We start from the raw sequence: 20,743 nt of genomic DNA on the forward strand, positions 1-20,743 counted from the left end.
GCGTGGGTGGGGGGCTGGGTACAGGGCAGCCTGGGATGCCGTTAGCTGTTGTGAGTACAAGATGTTGTTTTCCCTCTGTGTTTTTGACATTTCTCCGACCCAGCCTAGTGCCCTAGCAAGAAGATCCAGGTTGCCGGTGGCCCTTGCCCTCTTGGTAAGAAGAGGGTTCCTATCTGTGCCCAAGTGCCCCTGTGAGGTCCTCCCAACTCCCAAGTTCATCAGTTGCTTAGAGCTGGCCTAAAATGAAGATTCCTAGGAGCTTTTTTTTTTTTTTTTAAGTTTTTAAAATGTGCATTTATTTATTTTTGAGAGAGCCCAAGCAGGGGAGAGGCAGAGAAAGAGAGGGAGACACAGAATCTGAAGCAGGCTCCAGGCTCCGAGCCATCAGCACAAAGCCTGACTCAGGGCCTGAACTCACAAACCATGAGATCATGACCTGAGCCGAAGTTGGTCGCCTGACTGAGCCACCCAGGGGCTCCCAGATTCCTAGGATCTATGTCATAAATTCAGATTTGGTGAGGGGTAGGGCCCACAAATCTACACTTTCACTGAGCAGCCACAGTGCTTGTGATGCAAGTGGTCTCAGGGCCACTTTTTTGAGAAACATGAACCTAGATCAACCCCAACCTGAGGCCCAAGGTTGCTGGCAGCGTCTAGCCCCCTTCACTGAGCTCAGTCTAGCTGCGTTGACTCCTTCTCGAGGACTTGGCAAGAGACCTGAAAGCAATGCCCCTTACACCTGTTTCTCACAACACTTGCCCCAGGACTCTTGACTCTCCACCTTTGGGGCCCCTGGCTGGATAGAAGTCATACAAAATAGGGCTTTTCTTCCAAAGCTAGAATCAGGTGCCTTTCCCAGTGCTCTAGCCATAGCCTGCAGGTTCCCCAAGAAGCCTTCAACCACATGCTCTCACTTGGGATCCAGGAAGACAGTCTAACCCCAGGCCTTCTGAAGAGTCCACATGTGGTTGGGGTGGGGAGCCCTTGGCTCTGTGCATGGTGACCACCACCTCCAACAGTGGGTGGACTTCTGGAAGCATGTGTTCCTAGTGCCCCGCGCCCGAGTCCCTGAGTGAGCCTTTGTTAAAGCACAGCACTTCACAAGGTGCGGGGTGGGGGTTCAGTTTCAGTGAGGAGATCTGATTTTATTCTTAGCCCTGCCTCCAACTCCATGCTGCTCTCTGAAAAGCCCCTCTTCCTCCCTGAGCCTTGGTTTTCCCGTTTGCCCAGTGGGAAGGTGGGTCGGGCAGTACTCTGGTTGGGAGCAGAGCTTGCTGGGAAATCTCCCACCAGTTGTGGGACTGAACTGACTCTTCTCCCTTTGGGTCACTCTCTTCTATATCCCTGACTTTAGCAAAGATAGATGTGGAGCACAAGGCAGGCCCTGGGAAGAAGGCAAAAGGGCCACTTAGGTGCTTGAACACCGGCAGGGGTTGGGCAGGGGGCAGGCAATGGAGAATCTTGGTCTGTATAGATACCTAAGCCCCAAAGTGAAAATAGCTGCCCCGTACAATGTTCCATCACCCACTAAGTTCTTTTCATATGATATTTGTTATTTCTAGCCCTCACTACCACCCTATGAGGGCAGCAAAGTTCTACAGAGCAAGGAGCCTGGAACCGGACTGCCTGGCTTTAAATCTTGGCTCCAGCTCTTCCTAGCTGTAGAATTTTGGATAAGTTACTTAACCTTTCTGTGCCTTAGTACCTTCAGCTATAAAGGGGGAAGTAATTGTATCTATTTCATAAAGTTACTATAACGATCACAGGAAAGCATGCATGCAAAGTGTTTCCAACAGTGCCTGGTGTGAAGCAAACACCCAAGAAATGATAGCTGCTGCTTTTACAAAAGAGGAGGAAAGGAAATTACTTTGCCAAGGTCACTTGGCTTCGAAGTGGCTGAGCAGGGTGTGTCTAACTACCTAACCGCTAACCCGCTAGGTCTCCCTGCCCAGGGCCTTGTAAATGAAAAGAAACTCCATCAGGGACGGTGGCTTCTTTCCAGCGCTCGGGGATTGGGGTGCACGGTGGGGGGCTGATTTCTCCAGCCCCGCCCTGCCCCACCCTGCCCCGCCCAAGGGCTGGAGCCTGGAGGCAGGCCCTTTCTTTCCACTGAGCAACTGGAAGAACTGGCCTCCGAGTCTTGCTAGGGGCTGGGAGGGCAAACAAGGGGGCATTGAGCCTGGTGGGGCCTCACAATGGCTGCTCTGTCCCAGCTAGCCGGGGGCTGGGCCCATTTCCGACGGGGACAATAGTCAAAAGGCAGTGACGCTGGCAGGGCCTGGAATCCCAGGCGGGATTTTTCCGAGGCCTCAAAGCCTGCCGTTTGTCCTCACATGGAGACCCAGGAAGCCTGCCTCCCTGTCTCCCCCCACCCCACCCACGCTGGGCCCTGTGCCCAGACGCCCTGGCCCCCTCCCCAGCCCTGAAGTGCCATTGTGACTGGGGTTGGGGTGGCTCTGAGGTCTAGGATCTGAGTGGGTGCTCTATACCCCAGAGTCTGTGCCTAACGACCCTCCTCTGGGGCCTGGAATGGAGGAAACTGCTTCATCCCTGGGCTCTGGTCACCAGGACTTGGTTATGGAGGGAGGTGGCAAAACATTGGCCTCAAGGAAGCTGAGAAGCTTCTGAAGGTCACGGGCAACCACCCTGTGCTCCAGGCGTATTGTGCCACATGGTCGGCTCCGAGTGTCCAGTGTGCCAAGCTGTGAGGTAGCTGTTGTGCGGCTGCGGAGGGGAGCCTGTGAGAGCCAATCAGAGGTGGGAGGCCGCATGTGGTGGCTGGACAGTCAGCAGGTTGTTAGTGATGTCTTTTCACAGACCTGAGGCAGCTGTGTTAGGCATGTCCCTCTGTACGAGCCAGGCCTAGGGATCCCCAGGGAGTTTTAGCTTAAATCTGAACTAGCCCCAGCCCCCACCAGAGTCTCTGATGCCAGTGGAGACCCCAGAACCACTGGGCCTCCTCAGAAGATAAGGCTAATGGGGTGAGCTTCTGTGACTCCACCTTCCAGCCCTGTCCAGGCCTGGCCTTCCTTGCAGCGTCCCCACCGCCCCCCTCCCCGGTCCTCCCGGGAGCAGCCAGAGCCCAGCCCCAAACCTCTGCCTTCACCCCTGCTCCAGGCTGGCCCCAGGTTAGGGGCTGTTTGGGTAAGGCCTAGGCTGGCCAGTGGGACTTTAAAACCTCCAGGCTCCAGTTATGAGGGCAGGAAGGAGTCAGTGCGAGGCTGAGCAAAAGCACTCCCCCACCCCAATATCTCCTTCCCCACACAGCCAGGGACATTCCGAGGGCAGGTGGCCCATTCCAGGGTCCCCAGCTAGACTCAGAGTGGGTCTGAGGACTAGGGGGCCCTGGAGGCCTCGGCCTGGGTTTCTGCCTCCTTTCCTCCACCCCATGTGCCCGTTGTTCTCCCTACCACCCTGGCTCCCCTCTGCCGCCTGTTGGGCCCTGATCCTGCCAGGCTGGGGGGCCACTCGAGGCCTCCTCAAGGTCTGACCCAGGCACTGGCACTGTCCAGCCCCTACTCAGGCACCTGGAGGCACCAGCGGGGCCAGGAGGGGAGGCAGCGGGGGAAGGGTGGGGGCGCTGTTCTGGTTCATGCTGTGTTAGCAGGGAGCGGTGCCCAGCTGCAAGCCAGGCAGGCAACATGCTGACTGTAGCTGCCCTCCTGGTCTGGCACATCAGAGGGACGAGGCCCCCACCCAGCCCAGCCTTGGAGACCTGGACCCCAATCTAGGTAAACTGGGGTACCATGAGGATAGATAGATGCCCCTGGCCTGACAAGAAACCAGGGGGTACGTAGAGAGATCCCCTTACTGGGGGTGGGGGTGGCGGTAAATAGCCCTCTCCTTTTGCAAAGACAGTCACACAGCATCCTCTGGCCCAAAGAACAGATACACACATGCCTCCCAGAGAGACAGATGCATAGACCTTGCAGGACAGAGAGATGACAGGCCCCTTACCCCTGAGGACAGACACAGAAATAAAGCCCCATCCCCACCCCAACTTGGCCAGAGAGACAAACACAGAGACCTTCCCGGAGAAAGACACCCACCGCCCTTCCCCAACACGAGGGACAGATCCCCGCAGCCTCCAGAATAGGCTGCGGACATGGTAACTCCGAGCCGGGGCCAGGTCTAGAGGCTGCCTGATGAGGTCGGGGCTGGGAGGTGCCTCTTTCTCACGCTCTTTGCCACTCTGTCGGAAGCCCAGCCATTTCCTCTGCCTCGGAGGAGGGGGTGTTGGGGTGGGAGGTGTTGGAGCCCCTGCCCAGAATCCCAGGGGGCAGATGTCAGAAGTCCGACAGCTGATTCTCCTCAGCCCCACAGCCTGGCCAGGGTTACAGGGTCAGCAGACAGGGTGCTGGCTACCCGGCCAGGCTAGGCACCGTCAGGAGCCCCCGGCCTGACGTCAGTCCCACTCATTGTTGTTGCTGGGGCTTGAGTCACTCCCTGTGACGCCACTGGGGTCAGCTCCGGAGCGACTGGGGGTGGCCTGCAGGGCCTGCTTCAGGGCTCAGCTCTCCCCTGGGCACATGCTAGAATGGGGTGGGGCCATCCAAGGCCACACTCACCGCGCAAAGCCAGCTGCTTACTCCCAAGGTCTTGGGTTGGCCTTCAAGGGCCCTCCACAGGCTTTTGCTGTCGTCCTGGCTCTGAGGGCCTCAGCCAGTCACCCGGCTCCCTGGCTGGCCATGGTGCTGGGCTCTGACTGAGAAGTCTGCTCTCTCTGTCTTTGTCTCTCCTGCCTCAGAAGCCTCAGTTTCCACCCTCCGCTCTCAATGAGACCTCTCTCCCCAAGCCTTTGTGTTTCCCCTTCTCCAGGAAGCCCCCCCTCCCATAATTCCCTGTAGCTCCACTTCCTTCTGGAACCCCTCCCTCCTTCTTGCCTGTCCCTTCACATTGCTATCCTGTGCTCTCTGGAGCGCAGCCTTTCCATTTTTCTTCTGGTGTCCAGTCGCCTCCCACCTTGCCGAGAGCAGTGCTTCGGCTTCCTCTCCACTCTCAGTGTGTCACTTTCTCTCCCACAGGCACCCCTCGGAGATTGACAGCAGTAGTCTCAATCTTGGCCCCCTCGGGTCCCGGTAGAGACGGCTGCCACTTCTTTCATACTATGTCTTGTGTTCTCTTGCCCAGGTGTATCCCTTGGTCCATTTCCTCTGCAAGACTTTGAGCTCCCAGAGGGCCACATTGCGATTTGTCCACGTTGGTATGGCATGGGCACAGTGTGTGGACAGTTACCTGCGTGTGGTATGAATGAACGAACGAGTGAACGAATAAACGATTACATCTTGAAGAAGCGCCTGGCTGGCTCAGTCGGTAGAGCATGCGGCTCTTGATCTCGGGGTTGTAAGTTCCAGTCCCACGGTTAGGTGTAGGGATTGCTTAAAAATAAAATCTTAAAAAAAAAAAAAAGATTACATCTTGCTCATCAAAGGAGTGGCACAGGGTGGGATAATTCATTCCACACGACTCACTTTTTGGGCCAAGACCCTCTCTCCCTGACAGGATCGCCCACATGGGCATAGGACCCTGAGGAGGGCTTCATCCTCAGGCGGGGAAGGCTCCAGGGACAGGATGAGTTTTGGAGGAGGGACAAGAGTGAGTGGAATGCGGCCGGAGAAGCATGCAGCCTTGGCAAGTGTATTAGTCAGGGTTCTACAGGGAAACAGAATTAATAGAATGCATATCTATAGGAAGAGATTTATTATGAGGAATTGGCTGATATAATTATGGAGGATGACAAGTCCCAAGATCTGCAGCTAGCAAGCTGGAGACTCAGGAGAGCTGAGGGTATAGTTCCAGATGCTGACAAGTGGGAGACCCAGGAAGAGCAGATATTTCAGCTCAGGTGTGAAAGTAGAAAAAAAACAACCAAAAAACAAAACAAAACAAAACAAAACAAAACAATGTCCTGAACTTGAAAGCAGCCAGACAGGAGTTCTCTTTACTCATGGCAGGGTCAGCCCTTTTATGCTAGTCGGGCCTTCAACTGATTTCATACGGCCCACCCTCATTAGGGGAGGCAGTAGTCTGATTTACTCAAGTCTACTAGATTCAAATGTTAACCTCATTTAGAAAACACCCTTGCACAGACACATCAAGAATGTTTGACCACATATCTGGGCACTCTGAGGCACAGTCACGTTGACTAAAATTAGCTATCAAAGTAAGTTACTACTTATCATTGAGCTTCAGTTTCATTATCTGTAAATTGGGAGCAAATTGTATTTACCTTCAAAGGTAGCTGGAGAAATCAACACAGTAGTGCATTTGAACTGCTGGCAGTGTGCCTCGTAAGGATCAGTATTGGTACCAGGGATGATTATGAAGTCAGGACAGTGGCCTTAAAGGGCCCCGAGATGGAGGGTCTCAAGGGTAGAGGAGAGATCAGCCACTCCCTTCACTGACTGGCAGCCTCTGGGAGTTAAGCTCTGATCCCCCCACCCACCCAGGGCTGGTTCTAACCTCCTTGGGTCCCCCCTCTTTTGGCTCTTCACACACTCTCCCCTCCCAATATTTTATGCTGATTCCCTCCTGGTTAAGACCATGCTCTGGAAGAGGTTGCTGGTCTGTAAGGCAGGCAGCTTTCTTCTTGCTGAGGCCCTGGAGGTACTCCCAGGCTGCCTGGGGAGAGGTAGCTGCACCTGGGACAGAGACAAACCAGAGACCAAGGCTTCACAAGGGCACAACTAGGGGGGGATGGGGGAAGGGATGGGGAACAGATGAGGAGGGGGTAAAGGTCAGCCAGAAAAGGAGTTTAGAAAAACTGGATGGGAGAGGGGAAGCCTTAAGTGCGTGGGGGGTGGTGGGGGTAGGTGGTGGTAGTGGTGTGCTGGAGCCAGCTGGTGCTGGTACTGCTACTCGAGAGCCCATTGTATCTCTGATGATCAAAATGTGATCCTTCATTCATTCTGGACTCTGCATTCAGTGATGTCCTGTAGCTTCAAATCAGCCATCACTGGCAAACGTTACTAATGAAGGCATTTTCCCACTAGAGAGCAGGCTTTGGATGGGGTGTATTGGAGAACAGTAGTGTATGGGGAGGGTTAGGGTGGAGAAACCAGAAAGAGAACTTCGGTAGCCGTGTGGACTCCTGCATTTGAATCCCAAGCTCTGCCGCTTACTGGGTGAACTTGGGCAAGTTACGTAACCTTTCCCAGTGTCCATTTCTTTATCGGCCTTCTAGGATTGATTGATATCAGGCTTACATTAATTAATATATACAAAGCACTTAGAATTATACTCTTCACATTCCACTCAATAAATGTTATCTATTATGATTTGGGGAGAGAAAATGTGTGTTAGGAAAATAAGCATCCTAATCCTCAAGTAAACAACTCAGGAGTGTCTCCTTTGGGGCATGCCAGGTTCTGTGACCACTAACAAAACAACAGACAAACTTCTGCCTGCCCTGGGCTTACAATCTACATGGAATACCAGATATGCTCCCAGAAGTTACGGAGCACTAAAAACGCACTCGTATTCGCATAACACTTTGCATTCCACAGAGGTCTTTCATATGAATTATTTCTTGTGATCGTCACAACAGCGCCTCCCTTATACAGGAGAAAATGAGTGATACAGAAAAGATGAGTGATGTCAAGATGCTGACACAGGGGGCGATGGCAGAATTACGAGCCTTACAATTGTTACCAGATCGGTCACGGTAGAGCATTAAGTAATGCCCCTGTATGGAGATAACAGACTAAGGTTCAGCCTCTTTCTCCAGCATTGTGGGGCCAGGGATCCTGTCTATTGTGCACACTGGCCAAACTAAAGTTTTGCCATCCATTCAGCATCATGCAGCGCCCTGGCTTGGACTCATCTCCAGGCCACCTCTCCAAATGGCACCCCCTTCATCTTGGGGGATAGACACCCCGTCAGGGCTCTGTGCCCAGAGTCGGGGACTGGCTCGCCGCCGATGACTCCTCTCCGCCTTGGGAGGCGGCACAGAGCTCACTGGCCCCTCCTTCCCTCTCATCTCTATGGCGGAAGTGCGTGGTCCCAGCCGAAACACAACAACATTCTCGGTGGTGGGAGTGAATGGACTCGTCCAAAAGAGGGGGATACTTCTCACCCTCAAATCTTAAAACGAGAGAGGTAATCAAGAAAAAAGTAGCATGTTTTTGCGGAGCAGTATGTGGCTCCCTGTGTCCGCCGGCGTGACTGTAAGGCGGACCGAGCGGCTGCGCTGGCTGCGGGGCCCGGCCGGACGGGAGTTCGCGCCCCCGCCGGAGGCCGATGGAGCCGGTGGAACCCGCCCCTCTCGGAGAGGGGGGTGCCGAGGCGCGAACTTCCGCCGCCGGCGCCGCCTCCTGCCGCGGTGGTCTGGCGCCCGCGGCTAGGGGACCGAACCGTCGTGGGCTCTCGGACGCGGGCTCCGGAGGTGGGGGACCGTTTTAACCGTCTGCCCCCTTCCCGGGTGCAAGCGCGGGCACTCCCCAGGTCGGCGGGAGGGACGGCGCGCCTCGAACTCCAGAGCGCGGCCGGGGTGGGCGCGGGGCGCCGTCCCCGGGACCTCAGGAGGCAGCTCCTCCCCGGACCCTGGACCTTGGAGTAGTGGCGGTGGGAGAAACGGGACCCGGGAGGAGGGTCCTTCCTGCGACCCGCCAGAGTGTCTTGACACCGACCCTTGTTTTTGCTTTTAGTCCATCCCTAGCGCTCAGCCGCAGGCGCGGAGGTCGGAGCGCACCTGCGGAGCGGGCGCCTGCGCGTGGGGAGGAGGAAGGGCATGGGCAGAGCCTGAGTCACCCGCGCTCCAGCCTGTACACGTAAGTGGGCGTGGGGGTGCCCGGGGCTCCAGCATGGCCCAGTGCTCTGCAGACCTGGGCCTGGAGGGGGACCAGAGGGAGGCGACTTCTCGCGCCCTGCTCTGGAGGGCTCGCTGTTCACCGGAGGCGGGGGTGAGGGGAAGGGGAGAGACAGGCTCATCACAGACCAGAGGTGGCTTGCTGTGGGAAGGAGGCTGGAGTTGGTCAGTACTGGCCTCCTGCAGGAGTGTTTCCTACAACAGTGCTTAGAATGAGGGAAGAGCCTGGGCGTGGGGCAAAAGAAAAAAGTGGCCTGTTTTTTTTTTTTTTTAAGTTTTTAAAAATGTTTGTTTATTTTTGAGAGAGAGAGAGAGAGAACGAACGAACACAAGGGGGGGGAGGGGCAGAGAGAGAGGGAAACACAGAACGGGAAGCAGGCTCCAGGCTCTGGGCTGTCAGTACAGAGCCGGATGTGGGGCTCAAACCCACCAGTGCGAGATCATGACCTGAGCCGAAGTCCCACGCTCAACTGACTGAGCCACCCAGGTGCTCCAGTGGCCTGTTTGGAGGTTTGTGGGGGACGCAAGAGGGGGAAGTGGCGGAAGAAGGGGGAGCTGGACCAGAACTGGGAGTATGAATGGAAGGGCGTGAATAGAGGGCAGAAATGAGCGGGAGAACCCCCCTCCTCCTGAGTGTAGAAGCCAATTCAGTAGCCCTCAGGAGCTCCTGGGTCAGGGTGAATTGAGCAGTTACTTTGTAAGTACTTTCTGAGTACTGAGTTTCCAGTTTTGAGTATGATCCGGTCCCTGCCCTCCAGGAAAGGTCTAGGGGGAGAGACAAGACTATATAACATCTGGTGAAGAGATGCCTGCTAGGACAGGTAGACCCGGGCTGATAGCCGAGTGAGAGGCAGAACCAGCTTGATCTCTGAGCTGTCCACAGACTGCCTCGTGTTCACTGCTGAGCACTGCTGTATTATGGGGATTGAGACAAATACACTTAGAAGAGAGCTGCCAGATAAGATGTCATGTCCAGCTGGCGTGTTATGGGGACTGGGGACCCTTAACCCGTGGTTGGGGTAAGGGGTGATGAAAGAGTTGCTTCCAGGTATCAGAAAGGCACATTAGTGGAAAAGGGGTGAGACTTACTCTGTGTGGCTCCTGATATCCAGACTATGACCGGTGGTTAGGGGCGCCTGGCTGGCTCAGTCAGTAGAGCACATGACTCTTGATCTCAGGGTTGTGAGTTTGAGGCCCGGGTTGGGTGTAAAGATTACTTAAAACCAAAACAAAAAACACTGTGGCCAGTGGTTTGAAGCAGTAAGGGGCAGATCCTTTCTGTAGAAGGAACAACTGGGTAGAGCTGTCTGAAGATGGCATGGTCTGCTGTGAGGGGTGGCCGAGCTCCCTGTCAGGAGAGGTGTGTTAAGCCGAACCCGCAGGAGGGAACTTGATACTTCCTTCTCCTTCAGGGCTCCTGTTCAGTTACTTCCCAAGGTCTGGTTCTCCAGTCTGTTCTTCCCTTTCCAGTCTGTCCCCTGGTGCTGTATTGTAGCGTGTGTCCTCTCAGCGGAAATGATATTATAACGAATTATAGTGGCTAACACTTACTGTTTACTCCTTGGCAGGTACTGCTTTAAGTGCTTTACAGATGCTAACTCATCCAGTCCCTGAGACAGTCCTTGCGAGGTAGCTTTTATTAATAGCCCCTTTATATAGATTTGGGAAACTGAGGCACAGTGGGGTTAAGCAGCTTGCCCGAGATCACGCGGTGAGCAGGTGGCACGGCTGGGGTTCCAACCTGGGCTGTCTGGCATTGTTCTTAACCACTGTTCTACTGCGTTTTACGTATACAATTTTATTTGATCCTCACAAGAATCCAAATTGACGGATAAAACACCCTCAGAGAGGTTGAGTGATTTGCGTAAGACCACAGAGCAAGGTAGAGGAGAGCTGGGGTCCAAACCAGGACTGTTGGACATGAAAACTCCCACACTTTGCACTTCACTCCCCCACATCCTATTGTGCTGCCCTTGTAACCGTCCCTACTGTTGTGGCCTCTAACTGGACTTCTTGCCCAGCCTTTCTGCTTTAAATCTGAGAGTTTCTACTTCAGAGTCTGTGGATGGCTCTGGAACTAGGTGAGATTTGGTGTGTGTGTGTGTGTGTGTGTGTGTGTGTGTGTGAGAGAGACAGTCAGGTGTTAAAGCCCAGTCTTCATAGTTTTTACTGCTTTCTCAGAGTAGTTTCTGACCACAAAATAGTTCAGAGCCATCCTTTGGTTTTTATCCAGAGTTAAGTTCCTAAATTTTTTTTTTTTTTTTTTTTACATTTTATTTATTTTTGAGAGAGGGACAGAGAGCACAAGTGGGGGAGAGGCACAGAGAGAGGGAGACACAGAATCCGAAGCAGGCTCCAGGCTCTGAGCTGTTCAGCACAGAGCCCGACGCGGGGCTCGAACTCACAAACCGTGAGATCATGACCTGAGCCGAAGCTGGATGCTCAACTGACTAAGCCACCCAGGGGCCCCAGAGTTAACTTTCTGATGCACAGATTTGACCTTGGCACAGTGATGCATCGACTCTTCACTGCCCTCAGCACCATCCAGATGCCTTAACCTGGTTGTTCAAGGTCCCAGGCAGTCAGACTTCAATCTCTCTCTTCTTTTTACTCCCACCTTGTACTCTTGCCACTCAGGTAATATTTACCTGCCTTTCTCTCTCACATTCCTGTGGCCTGTCAAGGGCAGGGGCTGTTCTTGCCTTTGAACGGCCAGTGCCTGACACCTGTCGCACAGTGAACATTTGCCGTAAACTGCGCTGAACGCTGTACCGAAGTCAAGCCTTGGCTGGTTGTTTGGACTGTGACTTTGAGGCTCCCTCCCTTTCTGATCCCAAGAGTCTTTCTGATGGTATGTGTCATTGAAATGCAGAGGAGGGCCACGTAGGCGGAGGCTGGCTGGGCCAGAAAGGACGTGACAGGTGACATGCAGGTCATCGAGAAGGTGTCTGCTTTCTGACCTGGCTGCTCTTGCAGGGTGGCCCCTGGCTGGGGTGAAGCTCCCCCGTCTTTATTCTTGTCCCCCAGCGCGGTGTGGGCTGCCGGCTGCAGGATGAACTGTCGCTCGGAGGTGCTGGAGGTGTCGGTGGAAGGGCGGCAGGTGGAGGAGGCCATGCTGGCCGTGCTGCACACCGTGCTCCTGCACCGCAGCACGGGCAAGTTCCACTACAAGAAGGAGGGCACCTACTCCATCGGCACCGTGGGCACCCAGGATGTGGACTGTGACTTCATCGACTTCACCTACGTGCGCGTCTCCTCTGAGGAGCTGGACCGTGCCCTGCGCAAGGTTGTCGGGGAATTCAAGGTAGGGGTGTGGCCCGGGGGGTGGCAGGTGGACCTCGAACGCCCCTCCACCCTGGCTTGCTGTTGGACCCTTCCCGGGTGTTCACGTCAGCTTCTTCCGGGTTCTAAGGGACAGGCGTGTTCGGCGCTCCTTGTGGGAGGATGGCTTTGGGCGAGGGCAGGTAGTGACGGCAGGGAGGCGTCAGGTCCCACGGGGTGATCGCTGCCCGCATGGTCTTGACCTTCTATCTGACTGTCCGGCTCTCCCTGCAGACACCTTTTCTTGCTTGTACTTTTCCCTTCAGCAGTCTGGGCCTTTCCTATGCGAAGTTCCCTGGGAGGGAGGGTTGCTGGGCTTGGGTGGGGCGCCCCGGGCCTGTGGTTGTATGTGCCTTGTGTAGGCGTGGAGAAAGGTGGGAGGCTGCCAACGGTGGGAATGGGGATGTGATTTTTTTAGGTCTTAAAGTAAGAGGGAATTTTTTTTAAGGTGCCATCTCTGAGGTCAGCGGAGGAGGGTTGTCTGTCTGACTTCCAGTCCACAAATGTTTGGAGGGTCCCTACACTGTGCCAGGCACCATGGCCTATGCTCATGGCGGGAGGCCACAGTGTCTCCCCACCCTCACTCCCCAGCCCCTCTGAGACCAGAAAGGGCAAATTCATGAGTTTCCCCGTCCCTCGTCAAGGGAGGCAGTGGTCGTCACTGTCCTCCAGATGCCTCTAAGAGACACGTGGAACGTAATGGTTAAGAGCATGGATTCTGGAGCCAGGCTCTGCCACCCAATGAGCGTGTGACCTTGGGCGGGTGACTCCACTTCTCTCGCCCTCGGTTCCCCTGTATGTAAAATTGGAACGACAATCGTACCTGCTTCACGGGGCATACGCACTATGAGGATTAAATGAATCGAATGTGTTAAGTGGGTGAACCAGCCTGGCACCCCAGTAAGCATCGTAGAAGTGTTAGCCCTTACGACTACCAGTCAAAGTCACGTGACCTCGGTGTGTCCACAAAGGAGAGAATTGTTCCTTGATAGATGGTTCAGGACTTGAAGGAAGCATCCTTACCCTCCGAGTTGGCCCTAAAATTCAGATGGAAGGGTGCTTCAGGGTCCCACCTGCCTTAGGAGTGTGGGGCCACCACAGCCCCTGGAGGTAGGGGATAGGCAGAATTATTGGATGAAATGGTCTCATTCGCTTCTCAGAAGAGAAAAGGGAGAAGCTGGGTCTGGTATGTCCTTCCCTTCCCCCTTGTGTGTGTTTGTTTGTTTGTTTTTAGGTTTATTTATTTTGGGAGAGACAGAGACGGTGTGAATGGGGGAGGGGCAGAGACAGAGGGAGAGAGAATCCCTAGCAGGCTCCGAGCTGCCAGCACAGAGCCCGGTGCGGGGCTGGAACTCATGAAACCATGAGATCATGACCTGAGCCGAAATCAAGAGACGTGCAACCAACTAAGCCACCCAGGTGCCCCTCCCACTTTTCTTTAGCGTCAGATTTTGTTGATTTGCTTGGAGCACTCAAGTTTAGGCTGGCAGGTCGCTGTGTTATTTCACACGAATCCTTTACCCTCTGTGGGTCTCATTCCCCACCCTCCCTGAAGGACTAATAAAGCTAGGAGAGCCTAATTCCCTGGGGTGTAGGAAGCACACAGTGAGAGCTCCTCCAAGGTCTTGGCCTGCTCATCCGTTCTCCCTCCTTCCCCAGGATGCACTGCGCAACTCTGGGGGTGATGGGCTGGGGCAGATGTCCCTGGAGTTCTACCAGAAGAAGAAGTCTCGCTGGCCTTTCTCAGACGAATGCATCCCCTGGGAGGTGTGGACGGTCAAGGTGCACGTGGTAGCTCTGGCCACAGAGCAGGAGCGGCAGATCTGCCGGGAGAAGGTGGGTGAGAAGCTCTGTGAGAAGATCATCAACATCGTGGAGGTGATGAACCGGCACGAGTACCTGCCCAAGATGCCCACGCAGTCGGAGGTGGACAACGTGTTTGACACAGGCTTGCGGGACGTGCAGCCCTACCTCTACAAGATTTCCTTCCAGATCACTGATGCCCTGGGCACCTCGGTCACCACGACCATGCGCAGGCTCATCAAAGACACCCTTGCCCTCTAGGCCTTACTGGGGCCGTGGGCTCTCCTTGATGGCTTGCAGACCTTGGCTTCTGGGGATCGTACCGTTGGCCCCTTGGGGCTCGGGAACCTGCCCCAGGTCCTTGATGAGACTTGGAATGGCCACCCCTGGCTTCCTTGTTTTGTGGTTGCCAGTCTCTGGTCATTCTTTTAACCTTGGCTGATGGTCAAGCCCCCTGGTGGGGGTTCCCCTTCCTTCTCTGCTGTATGGAAGAGCCATCGCTAGGATGGTGAATAAAGTTGAGAATGTGAGTTCAGGTTGAGCCATCTCTCCCTTGGCTTGTGTTTGGCCCGGAAACATTCACACTTTCTGACAGACCTATGAGGATACAGGTGTGTGTTGAGGGTGTTATTCCAGCGTGATGGGGGGATGGGATTAAAACTGACCAATTTTGTACTTTGTGAGACATTCATGTAAGCAGGTGTTAACCATTCAGGTGTCACCATGTCCTATGAATGATGACACAGATCAGGATCTGTTGCTTTTGGATAGGACTGTGCCGTTTCTTCTCCCTCCTTAAGGAAGCGGTGATAGCCCTGCCCTTTGTATTATCTGGTCTTATTTCATGATTGCCTCAAAAAGTACCTTTTCTGTCTTGATAGAGCACGTACAGGTCCCCATGTGCATGAGAAAGCTCATCTGATTTGGGGTTTCTTTCCCTGGAGAGAGATCGGCCAGCTTGAGGCAGGTGTCTGAGAAGTGTTCCAGGTCGGGCTGGCCCTGGCTGGTTGTTAGGACACTGCTTTGTTAACACGCTCATTTCTACATCAGCATACTCAAGATCAGTGAACTCCTTATTGTGTACTTTTTACTGATTTAGTCTATATTTTACGATGCTTTTTGGTTGTATGTGGGCGGTTCTGCTAGGCCAAATGGGGTGGGTGGGTGGGGGTGTTGCCCCTGGAGCCGGTAGATAGGATGGCCAGGAAGCGTTCACCACATTTTTCTCATTCCAAGTCACCTTAGCCCTGTGATATTTCACAACAGATCTAGTACGGTCTTGCCCTTGATCTCCGGAGCATTGGGAGAATTCAGGAGGTTCTCGGGGCTTTGGAGATGGGGAAGGCCATTTCCTAGCAAGTCCTTGATGGTGTGTAATCCCCACCTGGCCCCACTGCAACCCTCGAGACCTTGTTTTCCTCCTAGCTGGCCGTTAGCTAATCCCTCCTGAGGGGTTGGTTGACTGATAGAGCTGTTTGTTGGCCGTGACTTTGTTTTTAAAAAGCATAGCGTTGCTGTCTTTCAGGAGACCTGAGCAGAAGCGTCTTGACTCCATCCTGGCTTTTTGAGACTTTCTACTTGTCTGCAGCCAGACTCTGAGACTCTGCTCCACACTGCCCACCCCCGCTCCAGGTTGGCTGTGGGCCACCCAGCTGGCAGTGAACTCCCCTTGGTGGACAGAACAGTAACATTTCCATTCCTTTTGGCATTATAATTTCCTGTATGTAGGGGACTGATTTACTCAAGGTCAGGGCAGGGGCCCTGGTGACTCAAATATGCTTTCTCATTGGTTGGTAACTCCTTGATCTCTGGGACCTGAGCAAAAGAATGGGGGTAGGACTTGAAGCCCCCCCACCCCGCCCTTCCCTGCTTGCTGTCAGCCCAAGGAGGCACTGGCCTGCTTGTCCAGCTCCGAGAGGCTCCCAGAAGCGATGATGGAGGAGTAAGGATACACATCCCTCAGGTCTTGGAGGCTGCTCATTTGCCTCCTGTTCAAGTGGCCCCCTGGGCCACCTAGCAGTATTGAGCTTTGGCCCAAGGACAGCCAGGATGCTTGCTTGTCTTGTGTCCTGCTTAGTACGGTGGCACCCCAGCCAGCACCTGGGGTGGGGTCTGGAAGGACTTTTCAGGGTTCTGAGGGAGGTGCTATCTTGACTTCCTTTGTCAAGGGAGAGAGGGAAAGCCTTGCGGATCCGACTCCTGGGTTTGGTTGAATGCATGGGCCGGATTCCCACGCGTGGGTGTAGAGGCCCTTGGGACGAGAAGAAACAACCCCGGGCCCTGGGAGTCTGGGCCATAGTCCACACTGGAGGATATTGAATGCTCAGCGCCCGAGGGGGCCTACAGCGCCTAGGATCCGCCCCTCGGGGACCTCCCCTACACAGTCCAGCGAGGCCCGCCTGCTGGCTTGGGCTCTCGCACTTCTGGCCCTTCTGCGCACATCTGGGCAGCCGGCGAGTTAGCATGAACGGCTCTGGGACGGGCGCCTCGGCCCCAGCCACTTGGCTGAGCTCCTGCTGCAACCAGTCGGGGGTGCTGCCCGAGCCCCCCGAGGGGCCACCCGTTGTGCAGGCGGCGGTGCTGGGCGTGCTGTCACTGCTCGTGCTCTGCGGGGTCCTGTTTCTGGGCGGTGGCCTCCTCCTGCGTGCGGAGGGCCTGACGGCGATGGTGCTCCGCGAGCGGCGCGCGTCCCGCGAGGCCGAGTCCAGCAGCGCCGGCCGAGGCGACGACAACTCCTAGGCACCCATGCGCTCGAGGGCGGGGGTCGCGGCCTCCGGGGCGGCCCACACGACTCGGCCCTGCTGCGGAGAGGGGTGGGGGTGGGAGGGCTCGGCGCCCTCCCCACCCTCCGCGAGCCTGGCGCTGCGCAGGTGAGAGTGCCGGGGCAGAGTTGGGGGGCAGTTCTTCAGGGACTCTGCCTGGGCTCTGCATGTCCCCAGGGTGGGGCCTGCAGGCACCCCAAGTGTGCTAGGACCCGAGGGAAGAGGCTGCCACCCTCTCTTCTCCCGATCTCGTGTCTCTCCAGTGGCGCCTGACCCATGTCCTTTTTCTAGAAGAGCGGGTCACCCTGCGTGAGGGGGAGGTGGGGCGGCGGAGGGGGGGGGATCAGAGGGGCCTCAGTGTGCTTTGGAGCTCTTCTACCCTGCATGCACTCTCCCCCCTCCCCCGCCATTGCTCAGCCCCACGGGAACTGAGGCCCAACTCAGGGGTGCCCCAGCACTGCCCATGCCGCTGGGAGGCTGAGGAGAGACACGGTCATGGAAACTCGGACAACCCAGGCCTTTGCTGCTTCCTCCTCCTCTCCTTCCTGAAGCCTTGTCCCCAGAAGGGGGTTTGAGTAAGATTCCTCGCTATGGCCCCCCTCTTGAGGCAGGGATGGGAGTGTGGGTCCTGTTTTATGGCAGAGCCAGGGGCCTGGAGGTCTCTGGGGGATGGGGAGGTATGGCCGGGGTCCCCCCTCTCCCAGTCCCTTTTCTGGTTTTGGGGCGCAGAGGTGGCCCTGAGCAAGGAGCTTTGTGGTATGTGTGGGGAAGGCGGTGGATGGCAAGATTCCTGACAGCCGGGGGGCCTCATGAGCACGTTGCTGCAGGAAGCTGGGGCTGAGGATTCCCAGCTGTGGAGGCTCCATCTGGCTCTCCAAGGACAAGAACCATCTGGAAGGAAGGGCCTGGGTGGCCTAAAGACAAGGTGATTCCAGGCCAAGGCCACCTGGGACACAGCCCCAGGAGCTGGGCAGGGAAGCCTTCACTGTCTCTCTCCTCTGCTCAGTGTTGTACCCACGGGCCCCTGGGAGGTTTCTGTGGGTATGGCTGTTCTTTGGGGGTGTCTCTGACCTGTAGCTTGTCACAGGCAGAGGCAGGGTCCTAGCTTCCTTCTGAGAAGACAGTCGGTGCACGTGAGGAGAGCCTGGTGAGGGGAAGGTGACAGCATGGGCAGCGTGTGGCTGAGCAGCTGTGAAGCTGACGACGTGTGATCTGTGACAGAGCAGCCCAGGGTTTAGCGCTAATCCCAGGCAGTTGTGCCACGCTGGCCTCGCTGAGCTGTGGACTTCTCACCTCAGGGACACCACTGCCACCCCCTTGGAGGGAGAGGGCTGGCCAGGGCAGTGCGGGGTGTGTGTGTGTCTGCTCTGGCACAAGGGCAGCAGGCTGGGCCTGGGGGACACCTCCCACCTCCCACCTCCCTTTGCTGTGTCCCGGACGGGGGGTGAGAATGCCCTCTTTTTATTGTATCCAGGTTCCTTCACCCGCCCTTGCCCGATCACATCCTGCTGTTTTTCTCCCCTTTCTGTGCCCTGTGCTCTCCCCTCCTTCCCTAGCTGGGATTGTAGAATTCTCGCATGTTCCGTGAACCCTGTATTTTACAAATGGGGCTGCTCGGAGAGAAGAGAGTGACGCGCTCAAGTGAACGACAGAGCTGGAACTGACCGCTGGGGGCTCCCGATTCCGAGCTTAGGGGTTGGGGGTGGCATCCCTGAGTGAGAAGGCCCATCCCTGGGTTATTCCTCTTGCCCTGTCCTCCTTCATTTCCCACCACTGTTTGAGATGCTGGTGCAGAATAGGACCTCTGCCTGTGAAGGAATGAACCTTCACATACACACCCCCATTTGGCATATGGCTTCTGGGACCGGAACCCAAAACCCCCATGTTACTGCCTCGCTCCTGACCCTTCTTCCCCAGTGGCCTTGTTAGACAGCCGTTCATTGCTGGGGACAGCCTTCCAGGAACCCGCAGCTGCTCCCTAGCCAGCTGGGCTCAGCTTTCCCGGCCTGAACCTGAGGGTGGGGGTGGGCTCAGAGAGTCAACTGGAATATGTATCTATGGAGAACAATCCAGATGGGCAGAGCAGAGGGATCAGAGGTGAGGGCCGTGACTTTTGGACTGGCATTTGGATTCAAGTCTGGGTGGTGGTAGGGGTGTACTGAGAGATCCAGTGGAGGGAAGGGCTGTGCCTCCAGCGTCATGTGTCTGCTGGAGGGGGCAAGCCAAGGGGGTAGGCAAAGCCTTTATATGTTTATTTAATGTTTATTTATTTTTGAGAAGGAGACAGAGTGCGAGGGGGGGAGGGGTAGAGAGAGAGGGAGACACAATCTGAAGCCGGCCCTGGGCTCTGTGCTGACAGCTCCGAGCCGGATACGGGGCTCGAACTCGAGAGCCGCGAGATCATGACCTGAGCTGAAGTCGGATGCTCAATGGACTGAGCCACCCAGCTGCCCTGGCAAAGGCTTTCTTCACCCAACTTCCTGCCTTTGCTGTCTGTTCAACTCAGTGCTTGGAGAGCCAGAGTGTGGGATGTGCCGGGGACTTCGATGTTCTTGGGGGAAGATACTGAGATGTTTCCTATGGAACTTTGACCCTGGCCAAGGCTGTCAAGGCTGGGGAGGAAAAAGATTTAGAAAACTGGGGAATGAGTGCCACCGTCGCCCCCATCTGTCAGGTTCCAACTTGGAGTGACAGGTGGGGGGAGTGGTTGTGGGCTGAGTGCCATGGAGTGAGGCTGGGCATCTGGACCCCCCCCAGCAGGCTCCATTAGCCTGCACTGTCCCTGAGGGAAAGGCTGGGGCCGCAGATGGGTGATCTTCCCTCATCCTTCCTGCCACCTGTGAGTCTGACCCTGAGTTGGAAAGAACTGTCGGGTTTTTCCGGTCCGTATCGGGTTTTCCTCCCCTTCCATGCGGTACAACTCCCTTTCCATCGAAGGTGGGGGTCGCTCTCTGTTACAGATCCTGAGCCTTGCGTGGTCTGTTGGTCTGTCTCCCAGAGAGCTCCACTGCCAGCCTGCCATGCTGGGGAGCTCCTGCTCCTTTGAGCCGTGAGTGTTGCGGACAGCAACCCGGGAGAGACCTGGATTGGGGTGAGGCCTCCACCGGGATCCTCGCATTCAACCCGGCCTCCGATGTGCTCCACTCAGCCTCCTGCAGTCCGCCTGGGCGCGGCTCCCAGAATGACCAAATCCCCTGAGCATCCACCGCGCGTCCAGGGCACTGAAGCAGACATACACCCTGCATACTCCATGCAGCTGATGCCGGCTGTGCCTCCTGACTTCCAGGCCTCCGAGGACATGAGTGCAGTCCCTGTCCCATCTCTGATACAGGGCTGCTGTGGTCCGACAGGCCGGTGACCCATCCCTGCTGAGGGCTGTGGTCACTGTCACCCATTCGGAGATCTTGGCTGTCCCAGCAAGGCCCTATCACTTCCTGTGGCTTGTTATTAAACACGTTGGTCATGCAAGTTTGGCATATACAGTCTGTGTTTCCAGCTCCAGACTCTTGGTATTTGTGGTACCCTGCTCCCACCCTCCCTGCAGTTTGAACGGTTTCTGGCTGATGCTGAAAGAGCAGCTCCAGCCATGGCCCCTCTGCCCCGGTCTCTCCTCAGTGGTGGCTATTCCCTGTCAATACCCTGATCCAAATCTAAGGGTGGGTAGGAGGTGCGGCCAGGTGGCCGCTCTCGTGCCAGCACTCGACTGCCCCCCTGTGGCCAGTGTGGGCAAGAACACTACTTCCTTCAACCGCTGAACTGGGGTCTAATCACACACAGGCCAGCGTTAACCTGAGGTGCTTTGAAATGAGAGGGGGTTTTGTGAGCGTGTGCACTGAATTCTAGATGGTAAAACCGTCCTGAACCTCGGTCTCTCCATCTATAAAACGGGGGCAGCAATGTCATGGTGAGGATCCAACAGGTAATGTGCTTGTCTATAGATGAAAGGTTTTCTGCACGGTAATTATCATGTGATGTTACTTCCCGCTCCCCGAACCTGACCGTCCCCAGAGAAGAGGTGTAGAACCACCCACCCGGTTCCTGGGAACACTTC

At 55.7% G+C, this 20,743-nt stretch overlaps 2 protein-coding genes across 4 annotated transcripts; both read left to right on the forward strand.

The window, feature by feature from the left end:
* Positions 1 to 8,037: 8,037 nt before the first annotated feature.
* On the forward strand, positions 8,038 to 14,471 carry ATG101 (autophagy related 101). Of its 3 annotated transcripts, none has more exons than XM_043563983.1 (4): positions 8,038 to 8,097; positions 8,646 to 8,768; positions 11,783 to 12,110; positions 13,787 to 14,471. In XM_043563983.1, the coding sequence occupies exons 3-4, from the start codon at positions 11,859 to 11,861 to the stop codon at positions 14,189 to 14,191; spliced, it is 657 nt and encodes a 218-aa protein (XP_043419918.1). In that variant the 5' UTR covers positions 8,038 to 8,097; positions 8,646 to 8,768; positions 11,783 to 11,858; the 3' UTR covers positions 14,192 to 14,471. The 3 variants fall into 3 exon arrangements, with proteins under 3 accessions (XP_043419918.1, XP_043419916.1, XP_043419917.1); XM_043563981.1 differs by lacking the exon at positions 8,038 to 8,097 and adding an exon at positions 8,266 to 8,383; XM_043563982.1 differs by lacking the exon at positions 8,038 to 8,097 and adding an exon at positions 8,266 to 8,383 and having other exon boundaries at positions 11,834 to 12,110.
* Positions 14,472 to 15,833: 1,362 nt separating this feature from the next.
* On the forward strand, positions 15,834 to 16,859 carry SMIM41 (small integral membrane protein 41). The gene has a single exon (XM_043563984.1). It carries the CDS (start codon positions 16,250 to 16,252, stop codon positions 16,667 to 16,669), a length of 420 nt encoding a protein of 139 aa, XP_043419919.1. The 5' UTR covers positions 15,834 to 16,249; the 3' UTR covers positions 16,670 to 16,859.
* The last annotated feature ends 3,884 nt before the right edge of the window (positions 16,860 to 20,743 follow it).

The sequence above is a fragment of the Prionailurus bengalensis genome, chromosome B4 (genome assembly GCF_016509475.1).
Source record: "Prionailurus bengalensis isolate Pbe53 chromosome B4, Fcat_Pben_1.1_paternal_pri, whole genome shotgun sequence".
In the NCBI taxonomy this organism is placed as follows: Eukaryota; Metazoa; Chordata; class Mammalia; order Carnivora; family Felidae; genus Prionailurus; species Prionailurus bengalensis.

Bases quoted from the DNA above. Each gene is read 5' to 3' on its own strand.
- ATG101 (XM_043563983.1), top strand. From the start codon at position 11,859: ATGAACTGTCGCTCGGAGGTGCTGGAGGTGTCGGTGGAAGGGCGGCAG. The intron at 12,111-13,786 runs GTAGGGGTGTGG...CTCCTTCCCCAG, and splicing joins AGGTTGTCGGGGAATTCAAG to GATGCACTGCGCAACTCTGG.
- SMIM41 (XM_043563984.1), top strand. From the start codon at position 16,250: ATGCTCAGCGCCCGAGGGGGCCTACAGCGCCTAGGATCCGCCCCTCGG.